Here is a 19,388-nt window from a genome sequence, read left to right on the forward strand (position 1 = left end):
ATTGTCGCTCTTAAGTTAACAAAATTCTGCAAAATTGACAGATTCCTAATCAATCTAACTGATTTTTTTGTTAACACAATTGATCTCACTGGTCATTTCAACAGCGATCAACAGTCAATACATGAGCAAATTTCAAAGAGAATTTTACGCTCAATGCGCTCTCTACTTTGTACTTATACATGTTGTGTACTATATGTATGCACATATTTACGTACATATGTATATGGCGGCCGCCGTGGTGTGATGGCTGCGTGCTCCTCCTACCACACCGAAGACCCTGGGTTCACACCCCGTGCAAAGCAACATAAAAATTTTAGAAACAATGTTTTTCAATTAGAAGAAAATTTTCCTAAACGGGGTCGTCCCTCGGCACTGTTCGGCAAGCACTCCGAGTGTATTTCTGCCATGAAAAGATCTCCGTGAAAACTCATTTGCCTTGCAATTGCCTTTCGTACAAAGTTGTCGCAACAACTTTTTTGTTCATTTGACTACTAAAGCGGTCAATTACGAATCTACGATTTGTGCGCAGTTGATTCAACATCTTGTTGCGATGGATAAAAATTGACAGAAATTTCGGTTGTATTGACCCTATTTCGGTTTATTTTACCAGTCTTTTTCTTTCAGTCTAAAAACTCGAAAAATAGTTTGTTTGCTAGAGAAAGAAAAAACTCCAAGCATAGGAGTTATTTTTCGAGCAATATAAAAAAAAAATTTAAATAACTGTTATTTGAAATTTTACTCTTAAAAACTCAAAAAAAAAAAAAAAAAATTTTTGGGCGAAATAAAAGACCCAAAAAATAATTATTAAAAAGCAATTTTCATAATAAAACTTATAACTGCTAATATCCCTGAAACGTACGTGTGTACATCTCCGTATGTATTCTACCTCTATATTTGTATGAGTGTTTGTTAGATTTGTAGTACAAGCAAATCGTTTTAAGTATCAAATTATACTATTTGCAATTTATATGCTTAACCATTGATACTTTACGTTTCCCTAGTGGAATATTTGTGTGTGTACATTTGTACCTCGCTTTCTTTGCAAAAATATCTTCTTACTTATTTGTATATATCAATAAGTATGTGTGTATGTGTCTTTGCTTGATTGAATTACTTCAATACTCTTGATAATGCTGTTTTCTTTTTCATAAGAAATACATTCGCATTTTTTGCTTAGTTCATTGGCGGGCACAAATGATTAGGCGGTAAAGGATATATATTAGGGTGGGTAGATTTATTAACCGATATCGCGCCATCGTATTTTCGATAGGATTTGGGCTCAGTAAAAAAAGTTCCACTACGCATACCCAAAAAAAAAAAATTCGGGCCTGCGAATTTAATTTTTTTGACTTTTTCGGCTTTGATTTTTAAGGTTTTTTTCATGACCTACTAAAAAAGTTTTCATTTTTTTTTTTTCAAAAAACTGTTATCGACTGTGATCTTATTCCTAATTTAATTTAGTTATTTGCCAAACTGGACAAATTAAAAAAAAAAATTATAAGAACTACTTATACGTTTGTGTTTGGCCTCTTTTAATAAACCTTTTAAAATATAGAGTATGGATTTGATTCATTGATAGACCACCCAACATCTCAATTGTTTACCATTTCCTCGTTTACGAACAGAAATGTGACACAGATAGCCCTGACATTTTTTCAATTTATCATGAGTATTAGACACATGTTGGTTGCACGGATGGGAGCTATCAGGAAAATTTAAGCTATTAGGATTAATTCTGAACCAAATAGCGCCGTACCGACTAAGGGTACCTTCGCAGAACTTATTGTTGTATTTCGCGCACCGATCGTACACTTGTCATATCATACGAAGATTTTAAGTCAGATTAAATCGGGATCACTTTGCTGAACCCTCGAGATCATTTCATGATGATTTTAGCACCACTTTGTGTAAATATACTGAAGATGTCAGTAAGCCATGTCTTGTTATTGTACAATTCTTTTCTTAGTTTTCCACTACCATCTCCTCTCCCAATCCCAGTCCCAAAAACACTACCAGACCCGCCCCTACTCACACTCACTCTCTCATTGCCGTTCCATTTACAGTTCCCTCACCCACTTCTATTGCTTCTCCCTCCCTCACATAAATTTATTTATATATGGAATCTCTACACGCAAATCGACTACCTACTTCAACTGAGCGACCACAAGAACACTACGAAACTATATGAAACTAAAGCAGCCAAAATTTCTAAAACCGCATTAATTTTTATATATAAGATACCCGTGTATAACTGATCCGTCTTTCTTCCCGATAATACTTCTCCCTGCGAAGTAGCTACTCTTGCAGTAAATCGAGGCCTCTGTCGTATTGTAGCTTTTGCAAAAAAAAATGTGTGTCTTCTTATCGGAAAGAAAAGTTGCTGAAAAATAAGCAAGTCAGCGAAGTAGCCGTATACCAAATTTCAGAGAAATCGTACCATAAACAATTTTTTTAGAAGATGTCGGTCCTTGGCTCACTAACCGGAAAAATAACTAATAAATCAGAACACATTGTGAATTTGAAGCATCGCCAAATCCCCTCGAACACACACGCACGAAATATCATCAAAATCGATCCAGTGGTTGAGGAAGAGTTAAGCCACAAACACATATAAGAAATATATATATACTAAGATAAGTCGAGCCCTGGTCCACCTCCCAGAATGAAAAGTTTTTCAAATATTATCTTGGTCAAAGAGGTACCCCTGTACCGAGTTTCAAGCGAATCACACCATAAATCAGATTTTTTGATAATTTGATTTCTGATAATTATGCACTTTCTGCTAACGTACGAATCGCTGAACTCTCGAATAAATAACTCCAATATTCAGTATTGCAAAAATGTATTTATTTAGACTACTTTGGGAATAGGACTTCACATTTATACTTCACAATTATGCTTCATTAATAGCGTGTTTAAATCAAACTGACTACTGATTCCTCAGCTTGCGCTGCTTTTATACCCTCGGTTACCTCGTTCGCCGATTTCCACGTTTCACCAGCATGCCTTTTAGAACAGTTGTATCTCATGCTTGGTTATTTAGCTATATACGTGTATATCTGTAGTTTATATTTTTCTTCTAGCCATATGCGTGTATATGTGTGAGTAACAACTTCTGCTCTTAGCGGCCGGCTACATATATGTATGTAACTTGTGTATATAACCTCTCTGCCTCAATCTGCTAGTTATGTGTATGGAATATTCTTCGTTGCCTTGTGTATAAGTGTGGTTGCTTGCTGTTTTTGTTGTTGTGTCAAAACGGTATACCAGTACCGAATTTCAATCAAATCGCACCATAAACTAAACTTTTTGTAAGAGGTCGGTCCCTGGTCCACTCTCCGGACCGAATTGTGAGCTTAAAACATCTTCAAACCCCTCAAACATAGACAAACTTTCATCAAAATCGGTCCGAGATATACATATGTATCAGAGAACAGCAAAAATCGAACACAACAATGTTCGGAAACATGATCGTGTTCAATGATCCAACTTTATTCGCATGATTGAATGTGAATGCAAGCTTTAGTGTTTGATTAAATCAAGAAAATTGTGATTTTTGCAGTTCTCTGATATGTATATTAAGAAGAAGTAATATATGTATTAAGATTTTTTGTTTTACAGTTGGGTTGGTAAAACTGATTAGATATAATATAGCGCTCAACATTCCCTTGAATCTCCCATTAGGTTCATCATCCCCCTCGTTATATAGCATTAAGGTGAAATGTTCCTGCCAAACATTACGTATAATACAGCTAGGCATTTGAAAATAGTGTCGTTTTCGTTTCAAGGTCTTATGATTTTGATTCTTTAAATGGCTTCGGGAATAAAATGTCATTGAAACATTGCATATACGACGAATATTACACCTCTTGAATTGCCTAAATGCTCGTCAAATTTCTGTTTTATTTTAACTCGACTTTGGCTTTTATTACTTGTTGTCGCAGAATGGTTCAATATACATATGCACATGTTTAGTGATTGTCATAGCTCGATTTTTTAACACTTAAACAAACTGCAAATTTCTCTCAAAATTATCTAGTTCGATTTTTCCTAATTGCTAAGACCTCCTTACACTTGAATCCATTTTCGTTTGTCATTCCTTATTGTCAGCAATGAACTGTAGAAATTTGTTTCATTGTTACTGACGACATCTCACAACTCAGACAAATTGGTTAAACAAGAAACGTGGAACACGGCCAGCTGTAAATTTGAAATACCGCAATGCATGGGAAGTTGGTGGTTCCTATTTTGAACGCACACAATATCCTTTATTAGCATATTTTAAGGACTGAATGTAATACATGCATACGCATTTGCATACATGGCTGTACATGCATACATACATACTCATTCAAGCAACCTCTTTTCCAATGGCTTTAATAAGTTGTTATATGTCACAAATTTGACAAGGAACGTCTCTTCACATAACTGCTACCCGCGCCTCCAGCACAACACCAATTTTTTGATACAACAAAATGAAATTTAAAAATTCGTAAGCCAGCGAGCTTTTTTGTCCTATTGCCTACTGTACAATGGCATAGAAAGCATCGCTCCTTGAAACGAGGTGAATTACCTAATTAGGATTACAAACTCAAAATTTTTGTATATCATTTCCGATTGCCCACTAGTCCGGTTTTGGTTCCGATTCCGATTTAGGTCCTAGTTCCGATTATTTTTTCGGTTCCTGTTTCGATCCTGGTTTGTAGTCCGATTTTGGGCTTGCTGCTGATGTTGGATACCGCTCCCCGTTAGTTTTCGTTTTTCGTTATGGTGAAAGCTTTGGCGCTGACTTCCTTTTTTCTTTAAGCTATGGTTTAAGTTTTTGATTGCGTTATAGGTGATGCTCCGATCTTGATTCAAGTTTCGGTTCTTGTTTAAATTCCCGATTAAAATTTAACTCAACTTCCTGTTTCAGTTTTTGCTTAAGCTCAAGTTTGTGATCTCCGGTTTCGAAATAATTTGCCAGTTACAATGTTTTTTCCTTTCGGATTCAACTTCAATTCGGTTCTAATTTGTTTTTACGCTCCGGTTTTGCTACTAGTTTAAATTGTTGCTTGGGTTACTGGTTTAGTTGTCAATCCGATTTTCGTTTCAATTCTTTGTAAGGTTCTTGTTTGGGATCTGTTTGTTGGTTTCGGTGTAAGCCTGGAAATAGGTGTCTATTTTTGTGGTGTCTCTGAGTTAGCTTTGGGTGGGTTTGGTTTCAATTCCAATCTTGTTTCGAGTTATCTCTATTCGGTATTCCTTCCCGTCTCTGTTCCGCTTTTACATTCAGCTTTAACTTCCGTTCCAATAACACCACCGGTTTTCTTTCCAGTTTCGGTTAAGTACAAGGCGCTATAACCTCCGAAGAGATTTTAGGCCGATTTTCTCTTCCAATTTGTCTGGTGCTCTTATTAGCCGACGCCGAACGACATCTGCAAGGCAGATGTGTTTTCACTGAGAAGCTTTTAATGGCAGAAACAAACTCAGAGTGTTGGCCAAATTACTTTTTCATAATTGAATAACTTGTTTATACATTTTTTGATGCTGCTTTCCACGATCTTCGGTGTAATAGGCTAAGCACGCTACCTCTACACCACGGCAGCCACCAGTTTCGATTGGAGGTTCTTTTTTTTCTGTATGTTGTTTTGTTTTTACTGGTTTCGAATTCAGTATCCATTTCAGATTCAGTCTTGATTCGTTTTTATTTCCTGTAACATATCTAGGTAAAGCTTTGGTTTAACTTGAGCTCAAATAATGGCTCTAGTTTTCTTTTTTGTTAAGGGCACAGCTCTGTTTTTGGATTCAGTGTCTATTTCAGTTCCAATCCTATTTCTTATTTCTTTTCTAAATTAAGTTATTGCTCCTTTTCGAAATCCTTAGTTCTTAAAATTCTTACTGTTTCCAAAGTTCCGATACTTTTTTTGTTAAAGCTTCGTTATCGATATAGGTCTCCTATTTCTGTTCCGCTGATGAATTTAGTCTCAACCTCCGATTCAATCTATTGTTATTTTTCCCTTAGTTTCATTCGGAACCGAGACCGTCCGTTTTAAATTCCCTCTCCAATTATCTACATGTATTCATTTTACGTATACGCTTTTGTGGCTGTTTCAGACAAGGGTATTTGCTTTGCTGCCAAATTCGATGGTATTTTATTTCTCTTGAGCTCGGTCTCGTTGTGGCTCTCGGTTGAGATATGAGTTCAAGGCCGACTTCGTATTGGCTCTCGTTTGAAATATCTTGGCAGTGTTCAGTCTCGTATTCGATGGTTTCATATTGGTTCTTGTTGGAGATGTCAGTTAAGGTTCACTCCCACTGTCACTTCCCAATCCACTACAACTACTACAGCCAATCTCACTCCGCTTAAAACTTCCACCCTCACTCCCACTTCCACTTCTACTTACATTTCCACGGCCACTCCTATTCCCACTCTTTCTCACACTCCCACCACCATGCCAACTCCTCCTCCCAATATCAGTTCTATTTCCTAAAGTTTAGACGTCCTTTCAGTGTCCGTTCTCATATTCACTCTCGGTTGAGGTGTCAGCTCAGGGATCGGCCTCTTATTCGATATCGGCAAAGATTTCAATTCAGGATTCGCATTTGCTCTCGGGTGCTCTGGCAGCTTAGGTTGAGATGTCAGCTCAAGTTTGGGTCCCTAAATCGTTCGTCTCGTATGGGTTCTATGTAGATATGTCAGTCCTACTTTTACTTCCAGGCTCATTCTCACTCCAAATAATACTCCCACAGGGAGTCCGACTCTTATCCTAACACCAATCGTTCTAACTCCCACTACAACTTGCATTTCCCCTCCCATTCCAAACCCTACTCTCACCGCTACTACCACCTTCCATCTCTATTCCGACTCCTACTCTTGATATTTGGCACCGTTCCCTTGATTAAGACTTCGGTTCAGTCTCGTACTCGCTCTCCTTTGAGACTTCTATGTCAGAGTAAGATTTTTATCTTAGGAGGTTTAGGTCCAGTGTTCTGCACTCGTTTGAGATCTGGATTTCCTTTCCTGTACAACTTGCCATGCGGGTTTATTTAAATCTTAGATAAACTAGAGGTTTCAGATATGAGCACAGTTTATCCTCGATCTCAGATCATAGAACCCAAATCAGAGCCTGTGTTTACTTTGGTGGTTTGGAATCCGGGACGAATTTTTTGTGCGTTTTTTCCCGGTTTCATCCCACCGTGCGCCAATAACATGGTTGTTGCCTGCAATTGGTCGTTGCCTAAAACAGGGCTCAATGATTCAAGTAGTAATTGTCGACAAGTGTTCAATACGCTACAAAAGTAGTTGCGCTTACAACTAGCCTGCACACACACACACACCCAGTGCACCAATAATTCAATTTCACTTACGAGTACTTTACGTATCATTGCAGGACAAACACGGAACAAGCAATACCAGCAGCAGCAGCTAAGAAGAATAGAGATCATAAAAAAGTATAAAAAGCCACAAACGGAGCGCAAAAGTAGGGGCTAACGGAGAAGACGAAGGCGAATTGAAAAAGGTAGGCAGGCACCTAAATAAACGAAATTGCAGTTATATGCCGTCGGTCGCCAGCGACGCAACAACAACAACAAATGCAATGACAACAACCAACTCAACAATGGCAACGCCGACCAGTATTCGATTAACAAAAACAAGTGATAGTATAACAACAATAACAACAACAAAAGTAGATACCACAACAGCATTGCGCGACACACTTGCCACATCATTGTCTTCTGCAATACAAGCAACAACAACACCAACAGCAACAGCAACAAAAATAAAAATTACCTCAGATCCAGGCATTTTATGCTTTCATCATTGCAATGTAAAAGTTTTCTGCTTTCATTTACCTCATCGTTGTCCCAAATGCAAACAAATATTAGATACGGGCGACGACGTCGGTGGTAGTGATGGTTGCGGTAAGCCTGCAGGAGCTAAGGGCGATGTTGATGAGGGAGAAGCTCATTGTGCTAGCGAAGCAGATAGCAATAGTCGCAATAGCACTACAGACGATCGTTTTCCTGGTGGTGGTATTGGCGCATCGACGCGTTTGCTACCATTTCGTTTGCCCTATCCATTTATACGCGCCTCGCAGTATCCCTGCGCGATTATTTTGCGTCCAACCACAGGCGATTTTCTCAAGTGAGTATAAAATAAAAAAGAAGTCAGCTGTATTTGCCAGAAGACTTCTTTGATGTTGCATATTATTTTGTAAGTTAATGTAAAATGCTTTAGAAGCTTATATTCACGCGAAAGGGTGAAAGTTTACAGTCGAAGGACACACTAAGGCTTGCTGGCCCATTGTGATACCACTGTGTGGGCTATAGCCTTTCCTCGTTTAGATGTGTTAGAATTTGAACCAATTTGTTCTCCTGATGTAGGGTAGACTATTTTCAATTTTTGCAAAGCCAAGTTCTGCTAAGCAGTCGATGAAATACTTATTCAGACATTCCATATGTATACTTGCCAGAGCAGGGCATCTACAGAGGAACTGCTCGACGCTTTCTATCTCCTCTTTATTCCTGCAGCTCCAACAAAAATCGTTGGTTGGAATTCCCATGCGTTCGACGTGTATTCCCATCAGGCAGTGGCCCGTTAGTATCCCGATCAGTGGACCTAAGGAGAGACGGTTGAATTTAATGAGGAACCTAGTTGGATTATCATTTATGCGAGGCCAGGAAAGGTTGGCGGCGGTTATTTTTTTATTGAAAAACTCGACGTAACCATAAAATCAAGGTACCACGTCATTTTTATATAATATAGCATCTACTCAGACAGCCAGGCGGCAATAACGGCTCCGAGCTTGACTGCGGTGCAATCCAAGGCAGACTGGGAGTGGCCGACCTACCTCAAGCTATTCTGTGAGTTTCGCTACAAAGCGGCATTCCAGAAAGTGTAAAGCAATCCCTGACTGTACCACAAGTGGACGATAGCAATGTCTTAAGAAAGAAATCTACTAAATGGTAAAGATCTGCAGAAAGGGAACTTAATAAGTTCCTAGGCGACTGTATCAATATTATAGCTTGGAGGTGGCTTCATGCAGGCTCATTGAACAAATTGCATGGTCAGATTGCAAAAATGCCAACACGACATTAAAAGGTATTTCACGTCCGCTCGCGGAGATAGGTCATACTAGACACACAAACGAGTAAGATATGTCTTGCCAGCTCTTGAAAAAATAGGCGCAACTTGATCTGCAACTAAGAAAGAAGTCTAAGGCACAACAAATTTAATACGGTAGAATCTGGGCAGTTTAAAGGGATCTCGGCGAAAGAAAAATTGTATTCTGTCATCTTATTTCATGGCACATAACAAGAAAGTCTAACCGAAATAAAAAAAAGATTGGCGGATCAAGAAAAGTACAAAAAACGGCTTGTGTTAGGTGCAAATGCGTTTGGGTACAATCAGGTAATCAGAGACAAAAGGTGACGCCTTTTTTGCGTCATATTTCAAGAAGTCATTTAGTGCCTTGCATGTGAAGCGTCCCTCTTAATGTAATACCAACAGGGCTGTGATATGTTAAGGTGTGACTGAAGAGTACAAGGGAAAAGTTTTTATAATGCCATGCATATATGTATCAGCAGAAGCGTCTTACCTAAAGGGGGTAGAGACGTGCAGAAACATTAGGATTCGTAAAGCTCCTGAGTTTTTCCTTGTTCAATTTCACCCAATATTAGATTGGGTTAATTGTAAACTTTAGATTATGCCTTTTTTAGTTGCTAACTTTGTTATACTCAGCTGAGCAGAGCTCACAGAGTATACCAACTTTGTTCGCATGACGGTAATCGGTAACGGCATAAACTAATCGAAATAGATATAAACTTCTATATATCAAAATGATCTGGACGAAAAAAGAAATTCATTTAGCCATGTCCGTCTGTCCGTCTGTAAATACGATAATTTGAGTAAATGTTGAGGTATATTAATGAAATTTGGTATGTAAGTTCCTGGGTATCTCAGATCGATATTTAAAATGAACGATATCGGATTATAACCACGCCCACTTTTTCGATGTCGAAAACTTCGAAAAACCGAAAAAGTGCGATAATTAATTACAAAAGACGGATAAAGCGATAAAACTTGATAGGTGCGTTGACCTTATGATGCAAAATAGAAAATTTGTAAAATTTTGGAAAATGGGCGTGGAACGGCCCACTTTCAAAAGAAGGTAATTTAAAAGTTCTGTAAGCCTTAATTTGGCAGTCCTTGAATATATCATTATGAAATTTTGCAGGAACGTTACTCCTATTACTATATGTGTATATAGCAATATCGGATGACGAACACGCCCACTTAAAAAAAATTTTAAATTTAAATTTTAACAAAAAATTGAATATCTTTACAGTATATAAATAAATTCTGTCAACATTCAATTCCAGTAATGATGTGGTGCAAAAAAATACCAAAATAAAACAAAATTTCAAATTGGGCGTGGCTCCCCCCTTTTTCATTTAATTTGTCTAGAATACTTTTAACGCCATAAGTGAAACAAAAATTTACCAATCCTTGTGAAATTTGATAAGGACATAGCTTCTATGCCGGTTGCTGTGAAAATGGGCGAAATCGGTTGACGCCACACCTTGTTTTTATACACAGTCGACCGTCTGCCCTTCCCCTTGGCCGTTAACACGATAACTTGAGCAAAAATTGATATATCGTTACTAAACTTAGTTCACGTACTTATCTCGACTCAATTTATCTTGGTAGTGAAAATGGGCGAAATCCGGCTATAACCACGCCCACTTTTTCGATATCGAAAATTTCGAAAAATGAAAAAATGCCATAATTCTATACCAAATAGGAAAAAAAATTGATAAAAACATTTTAAGGACTACCTTTGTATAAATGGACCAAAAAATAGAAGGCAATTTTTTTTTTACTAAAAAACTTTAACAATAGCTCTTTTAAAAAATTTTGGTATTTAAAACTATTAAGGTGAAGCGCAATCTTTCAATTTAAGGCAAACCATGTACTTGGGATTAAGTAATTGATTATTTAAAATTTAAGCACTCGCTCTACCTTTATAATTTTAAATCCCAAAATTCTTTTAAAAGAGCTATTGTTAAAGTCTTTTAGTCAAAATTCAACAAGATTATGTCTGTATTGAAGGAAAAATTGCCTTCTATTTTTTGGTCCATTTATATAAAGGTTTTTATCATCTTTTTATCTTCACTTTTTTAGTACTGCACACAAAAAGGCATTTGGAATTTTGGGTTCTGACTCACGGCGCAAGTTTTAAGTCTCTAGCTCACCTTGAAGTGACTTAAAAATCGTTTGCAAGATTCCCCTCGTTTTTCAAGGATTTGCAGTTATATTGATTAGCGCGCCACCTAGCGGAAATTTGTTTTGTATAAGTTGTATTGTCACTAGGCCTCTAACTAAGTGCCAAGTTTTAAGTCTCTAGGTAACCGGGAAGTTAGTTAAATATGGATTGAAAGATTCCCAAATTAAAATGTGTTTTCTTACCATCTCGATCCGCGTGCGCCACTTAGCGATTTTTTTTTATCAAATGTTGCATTGCCACTGGGTCCTGACCCACGGCCCAAGTTCCAAGTCTCCAGCTCACCGGCAAGTTATTCAAAAATCGATCTCAAGATTCCCCTCGTTTTTCAGGGATTTGTAGTTATCTCAATTACCACGCCACCTAGCAGAACTTTGTTTTCTATAAATTGTATCGTCACCAAGCCTCGAATTTTGCGCCAAGTTTCGAGTCTCTAGGTCACCTAGAAGTTAGTTAAAAATGAATTGAAAGATTCTCAAATCAAAACGAATTTTCTGAATATCTCGATCCATGCGGCACCTTGCGAAATTTTTTTGTTCAAACATTGCATTGTCACCGGGATCTGACTCACGGCCGAAGTATCAGGTCTCTAGCTCACCGAGAAGTTATTTAAAAATCGATCGCAAGATTCCCTCCGTTTTTCCGGGATTTTCAGGGATTTTCGTTTATCTCGGTTCGTCTGCCACCTGGCGGTATTTTGTTTCCCACGAATTGTAGTGCCATAGACTCGCAAACTATATGCTAAGTTATAAGTTCCTCTGTGACCGGGAACTTAGATAAAAATGGATTCAAAATTCCCAAATCAAAACTAATTTTCTTAAATCCCGATCCATGCGCCACCTAGCGCTTTTTTTTTTTTGATAAAATATTGCATTGTCACCGGGTTCTGACTCACGGTCCAAGCTACACGTCTCTAGCTCAGCGGGAAGTTATTTAAAAATCGATCGCAAAATTCCCTGCTTTTTTTCATGGATTTTCAGGGATTTTGGTTTATCTCGATTCGTCTGCCACCTGGCGGCATTTTGTTTTCCGCAAATTGTAGTGCCATCGACTCGCAAACTGTGCGCTAAGTTTCAAAACTCTGGATCACCGAGAAGTTGGTTAAAAGTCGATCACAAAATTTCCATTTTAAAATTAAATTTATGTATATCTCGATCCGTGCGCCACCTGGCGGATTTTTTTCACTTGCATTGTAATGTCTCCCAGATCTTAACTATGCTCTAAATATCAAATGTCTAGCTCAACGGGAAGTTACCGAAAAAGACTTTTCCGTGGGTCAAAAATTCGTAAGGAAATGAGGGGACAAACATGAAAGCGACTTAATATAAAGGTATAAAAAAGGGATGAAATATGGTGATTCTGGGTCACCCTGGGCTACTTTTGGGTCGATATCTGGAAAACGCCTTCACATATACTACTAAAGGTCACTCCCTTTTAAAACTCTCATTACTACCTTTAATTTGATACCCGTATCGTACAAACACGTTATAGAGTCACCGCTGATCCACATTTATGGCGATATCTCGAAAAGGTGTGCACCTATAGAACTACGGACCACTCCCTTCTAAAGTACTCTTTAATACCTTCCAGTTGATACCCATGCCATACAAACACATTCCAGGGTTACCCTAGGTTCATTTTCCTAAATGGTGATTTTCCCTTATTTTGTCTCCAAAGCTCTCAGCTGAGTATGTAATGTTCAGTTACACCCGAACTTAGCCTTCCTTACTTGTTTTGTTTGAAGATTTTTAATATTTCTATTTTATAGCGATTACAACAACTCAACAGATTTACACATAGCTGTGACGACCTCAACGGGCTGCGTTGTGGAATTCGATAGACATGGTTTGAGGCGTCATCGTGCCGACACTGTACGAATGTCTGATTGGTGGCAATGTCTATTGGTGGGCGATGTACCCGAACCATGGTACGACTATTGGGATGACATACTAAAACAGGTAAATTATCTTTGTTAGAACAACAACAACAACATCAATGCACACACACACACATATATACAGAGCATAAAATGCATATGGCTTCAGTATGCTTCATTGCATGCCTCAAACCAAGGAAAAGAATTTTGCTATGCACTGAAGACCACATACATTACACACACACACATACATACATAGATACGAACGCCATCTTTTCAACTCAATCACTTTACGTATGTCTATTATTTGTCTTTGCTTTTGCTGTTTTGTGTGGCTATTCATACTTGCTTTAACATATGTTTTCTAACCTGCAGATATGTAATCAATCTGATCGTTGGACCATTGCCCATTATCAAGAGGATAGTCACAATTGTTATACATTCGTATTGGCATTTCTGCAAGCGCTTGACTACGATAAGCTAAGTGCAGCAGCATGTTCGAAAACTACATTCTGTGAAAAATATATAGTTCCTAGAACCACGCAAGCTGGTAAATATATATCTTTGTATCGTAAGTTACGTGATACGGGCGTATACGTGCATCCACATCCACATTCGCATCATCAACACCAAAGGCATTCAATATTCAAGCAACAACAACAACAACAACTTCAGCAAAGACAACAAAAGCTTTACACTAACTTGCAACAAGAACCGAAGCAACCACGTGGAAAGTCTAGAATCAATGGCTTTAGTAATGGTTCAGCTGGTTCAGCAACAGTCCTATTGGCTAATGGCGGCAAATTGAATGGCATCATTTTACGTGCACCCAATCTTTGTACTATCGAGGAATGACTGACCTAAGTAAGAGCCACAATTTCTCATTTGCTCATTCTTTTATGTAACTAGGCGTGCATTTATTGGATCAACAGCGACAATTTATTAAACAATCAATGGAAAATGGTAACCATAATGTTTGCCGCAGCAAAACCAGCACTACTGAAACTACTTTTGACAATAACAGCTGCTCTACGTTCACACACACGTACACACACATACAAGCAAGCAGCTGGTTAAGATGGTTAAAAGTGGCAGTTCCTACTCAGTTCCAGTTGCCTCATTACCAGCAGCCAACTACCAATGTTCCTCGAGAATGCGTCCTTCCTTCGTTTTTGCGATTGTCTGCTTTCTCAATAGTTATCATAATCCTTAGTTATTTCCTTCTGTCATGTATTTATTTATTTTACTTTACTTATACCTATTTTAATATATATTATATATGAAATTTATTTTTTCCTTATTTTTTCTCTTAAGTATTAAAAAGTAAGTTACTATTAGTTAAACAAAGATGTATTAATTATAAATAATTTGGGTATAAGCAGGTTGCTCTATTAAAAACTGTCCAATTAAACGCAAACATAATCGAACCACCAGTTAAGACGGGTACCGGTGTGTATACGTAACATTATATTTTTTATACTCAGTTGAGCAAAGCTCACAGAGTATATTAACTTTGATTGGATAACGGTTGGTTGTACAGGTATAAAGGAATCGAGATAGATATAGACTTCCATATATCAAAATCATCAGTATCGAAAAAAAATTTGATTGAGCCATGTCCGTCCGTCCGTCCGTCTGTCCGTTAACACGATAACTTGAGTAAATTTTGAGGTATCTTGATGAAATTTGGTATGTAGATTCCTGGGAACTCATCTCAGATCGCTATTAAAAATGAACGATATCGGACTATAACCACGCCCACTTTTTCGATATCGAAAATTTCGAAAAATCGAAAAAATGCGATAATTCATTGCCAAAGGCGGTTAAAGCGATGAAACTTGGTAGATGGGTTGACGTTATAACGCAGAATAGAAAATTGGTAAGATTTTGGACAGTGGGCGTGGCACCGCCCACTTTTACAAGAAGGTAATTTAAAAGTTTTGCAAGCTGTAATTTGGCAGTCGTTGAAGATATCATGATGAAATTTGGCAGGAACGTTACTACTATTACTGTATATGTGCTAAATAAAAATTAGCAAAATTGGATGAAGAACACGCCCACTTTTAAAAAAAAAATTTTTTTTAATTCAAATTTTAACAAAAAATTTAATATCTTTACTGTATATAAGTAAATTAAGTCAAAATTCAACTCCAGTAATGATATGATGCAACAAAATACAAAAATAAAAGAAAATTTCAAAATGGACGTGGCTCCTCCCATTTTCATTTAGTTTGTCTTGAATACTTTTAATGCCATAAGTCGAACAAAAATTTACCAATCCTTCTCAAATTTGGTAGGGGCATAGACTCTATGACGGTAACTGTTCTCTGTGAAAAAGGGCGAAATCGGTGGAAGCCACGCCCAGTTTTTATACGCAGTCCACCGTCTGTCCTTCCGCTCGGCCGTTAACACAATAACTTGAGCAAAAACCGATATATCTTTATTAAACTTAGCCCACGTACTTATCTGAACTCACTTTATCTTGTATAAAAAATGGCCGAAATCCGACCATAACCACGCCCACTTTATCGATATCGAAAATTACGAAAAATGAAAAAAATGCCATAATTCTATACCAAATACGAAAAAAGGGATGAAACATGGTAACTAAATTGGTTTATTGACGCAAAATATAACTTTGGAAAAAACTTTGTAAAATGGGTGTGACACCTAGTAGAAGAAAATGAAAAAGTTCTACAAGGCGAAATCAACAGCCCTTGGAATGTTAGCAGGAATACTGTTAGTGGTATTGCATATATAAATAAATTAGCAGTACCCGACAGATGATTTTCTGGATCACCTGGTCCACATTTTGGTCGATATCGCGAGAACGCCTTCACATATACATCTAGGGGTCTCTCGCTTTTAAAACCCTCATTAATACCTTTAATTTGATATCCATATCGTACAAACACATTCTAGAGTCACCCCTCGCCCACCCTAATGGCGATATCTCGAAAAGGCGTCCACCTATAGACCTAATGCCCACTCCCTCTTAAAATGCTCAGTAACACCTTTCGTTTGATACCCATATCGTACAAACATTCTAGAGTCACCCCTGGCCCACCCTAATGACGATATCTCGAAAAGCCGTCCACCTATAGACCTAATGCAGTTATTCCCAAGGATAGGCATCACCTACCCCTGGTCATTACTTGTAGTTTTTATTGTTATGCGTCGGATACTTCAGATAGCAGATTAACATTCAACTTCAATTCATGCGATTTTCCTAGATTTAACGATTTTTTAATGGAAATAAACTGGGACGAATTACTGGAGGGACTTGATACCTCTAACTGCTTCGCCACGTTCAAATCCAATCTATTTAGTCACTCTTTGGATAAAATTCCGGTAAAGCGAAAGAGGCCGTATAAACTTCCGTGGTATTCGAAAGAATTAAAAAAACTGAAGAACATAAAAAATAAATATTTGCGTAACTTCAAACGGTCAAAGAATCATATATTCTTTACTAAGTACAAGCACTATTTAAAGATATTAAATCATTTGGATAAGTTTCTGTACAATAACTATATTTATAATATTGAGTCGAATATTAAATCGAATCCTAAAACTTTTTGGAACTATATAAAGTCAAAAAAAGGCGGCTCCATTGTACCCTCTGGAGTTTTCCTTGATGATCAACCTGCGCGCATGGATACTCATTAACATCTTTCATTTGATACCCATATCGTACAAACATATTCTAGAGTCACCCCTGGTCCACCTTTATGGCGGTTTCTCGAAAAGGCGTTCAGAACTAAAGCCCATTCCCTTTTAAAATACTCATTACCACCTTTCATTTGATACCCATATCGTATAAAACACATTCTAGAGTCACCCCTGGTCCACCTTAATGGCGTTATCTCGAAAAGGCGTCCACCGATAGACCTAAGGCTCACTTCCTCTTAAAATGCTCAGTAACAGCTTTCATTTGATACCCATATCGTACAAACAAATTCTAGAGTCAGCCCTGGTTCACCTCTCTTAAAATACTTTTAAATACCTTCCATTTGATACCCATGTCATACAACCACATTCCAGGGTTACCCTAGGTTCATTTTCCTACATGGTGATTTTCCTTATTTTGTCTCCATAGCTCTCAACTGAGTATGTAATGTTCGGTTACACCCGAACTTAGCCTTCCTTACTTGTTTTAATTATAGTTTGGTATTAAAACAGTGTAAGGATGACCGTTAAGAAAAGAAAAATGTTCTTCGCATTAATTTGAACGCAATCGAAAAAAAACTAATTTATTCCGTTTTCTTTATACAATAAAATTCGACTGACAAATATTTGAAAAACATTTTAATAATTTTATATTTTCTTGACTCGCCGTTCATTGGCTACTTTGTCGTGAAGAAAAGTGAGAGTAAAGTAAAGTAGCACAAAGTGGTTTTCTGGATTGCCTTACAACTCGGCCATACCTGCAGCCTCGGATCGATCTCGATTCGTGCCCAGTAAATTATCAGTATCCTCGTCGTCGATATTATGTAAATCATCATCAAAAATATCGGGAAGCGCACACCATGGTTTTATTTTGTCACTTGAGTAAACTGAAGAGTAATACTTTCCACTTCGTTGAGCACCAGGTATGTTCTGTACGACATACCGATCAATACCAAGAATTCGTGATATTTGGAATGGACCCTTGTACCGCGGTTCAAGTTTGCGCGAATTGCCAGTACTAGGTGTCTCGTATTTAACCACTACCAAATCCTCGACGTTATACATTTTAGGGGTTTTATGGGTTTTGTCGTAGCGTTGTTTGCTTTTAAAATGTTCCTTCTGTATACGTTCAGCTGCCTCTTCATAATCGTTTATCAAATTCTCATTCGTTGATTCATCATTTTGTAGCGCAAGTACTATTTTATTTTTCAAAATATCGCGTGGTTTAAAACTCGAATAATAACTCCTGAGGTGACCTCGATGAAATTTTATTACGCATGCTGTTGGTAGTCCATTGAATTGCTCGTAATACATCATCCCATTTCTTATCACTGTTAACTGAAGGCAGTAACATCGAATGTATTGTTTTGTTACATCTCTCCACCAATTTATTTGCCCTTGGTATCCGAACAGCGTTACAGATTTGTTGGATGTCATTTCTTTACAAAAATCCTTAAAATCCTTGGACGTAAATGCCGTTCCGTGATCTGAAATGATTCTACTTGGAATCCCCACGTAACTACTTAATTCATTAAATACCTCGATAACGTGTTTAGTTGCTGTAGTCTTGACTGCGCGCACAATAGTGAAACGTGTGGAAGCATCGATACAAACGAGATTATGTTCATTGCGCTTTGAACTTTTCGGAAACGGACGTAGGTGATCTACGTGTACAGTTCGGAATGGTATAAATTCTATTTCTCCAATATGAAATTTGCCTTCCTTTTTACCCCCAGGCACTTTATTGTACGTACAACCAATGCATGATTTCAAGTACGACTTAATAAAATTGCTCATGTGCGCAAACCAGATATGGTAATTTATTCGTGTAATCGTTTTCTCCTATTCGAGGTGTCCTGCTTTATCATGTGCAATGTTAACAATTTGCGAGCGCAGAGCTTTTGGCACCACCCAAAGATCCTTCCCCTTTACTTTTTTGAATAATCTGTCATGATTTAAAACCAATTCTTTGCTTACCATAGGGTCGCCTTTTTGTAACTTTTCTACCAATTCTTTGATTGAGTTATCCTGGAGTTGCATTCCAAATAACCAATCGTCGTTGCTAACTTTAATTTTGTCAATCCACCTAGATGCCGTTTCTAAGTCCCGCGACTCTTCGACATTAATTATTTTTTATTGCATACATTTATAACACTAATTTTGCCGTTTGAAATCACCATTTGCATTTTGTTAAACACATCTTGTCCCAATAACACATCTACCGTCAAAAATTTATCATCAAATATGTAAAGATACAAATTTTGTTCAATACCGTCAACCTTCAAATTGACACGTACTCTTGAATGGGCATATATCACACCGCCACAAAACCCGCTTATCCTTAAAGCACACTTTTCTTCGAAACCTTTTGTTTGACCTGCCCCTGTTTGACTGATCATACAATACTCACTAGCTGTATCGATTAGGGCTGTGAACGTTTTATCGTTTATTGTAACCACTTTCTCAAAATCTTTTTCAGGAATTACCGTTCCATATTCCGTTTTGATCATACGCGTCGAAGCACGTTTCTTGCCATAATTTCCAGGCTCGGTTTTAGGATGCACTTTTTGACAGTCGTT

The 19,388-nt window shown here is 37.6% G+C and overlaps 1 protein-coding gene across 17 annotated transcripts in view; it reads left to right on the forward strand.

Annotated features, from left to right (window-relative positions):
- The window catches only part of LOC137241108 (uncharacterized), a 471,192-nt gene extending 455,225 nt beyond the window's left edge, over window positions 1–15,967 (forward strand). For 16 of the 17 annotated variants that reach the window (XM_067768343.1, XM_067768341.1, XM_067768346.1 and 13 more), the window contains 3 exons: window positions 7,374–8,128; window positions 13,036–13,225; window positions 13,519–15,966. In XM_067768343.1, the coding sequence (XP_067624444.1) occupies window positions 7,539–8,128; window positions 13,036–13,225; window positions 13,519–13,998 (1,260 nt within the window). In that variant the 5' untranslated portion in view covers window positions 7,374–7,538 and the 3' untranslated portion in view covers window positions 13,999–15,966. Of the gene's footprint in view, window positions 1–7,373; window positions 8,129–13,035; window positions 13,226–13,518 lie in introns of all 17 variants that reach the window. The other variant, XM_067768340.1, reaches the window with a different exon arrangement.
- The last annotated feature ends 3,421 nt before the right edge of the window (window positions 15,968–19,388 follow it).

Source organism: Eurosta solidaginis, chromosome 2 (genome assembly GCF_040869045.1).
Source record: "Eurosta solidaginis isolate ZX-2024a chromosome 2, ASM4086904v1, whole genome shotgun sequence".
Taxonomy (NCBI): Eukaryota; Metazoa; Arthropoda; class Insecta; order Diptera; family Tephritidae; genus Eurosta; species Eurosta solidaginis.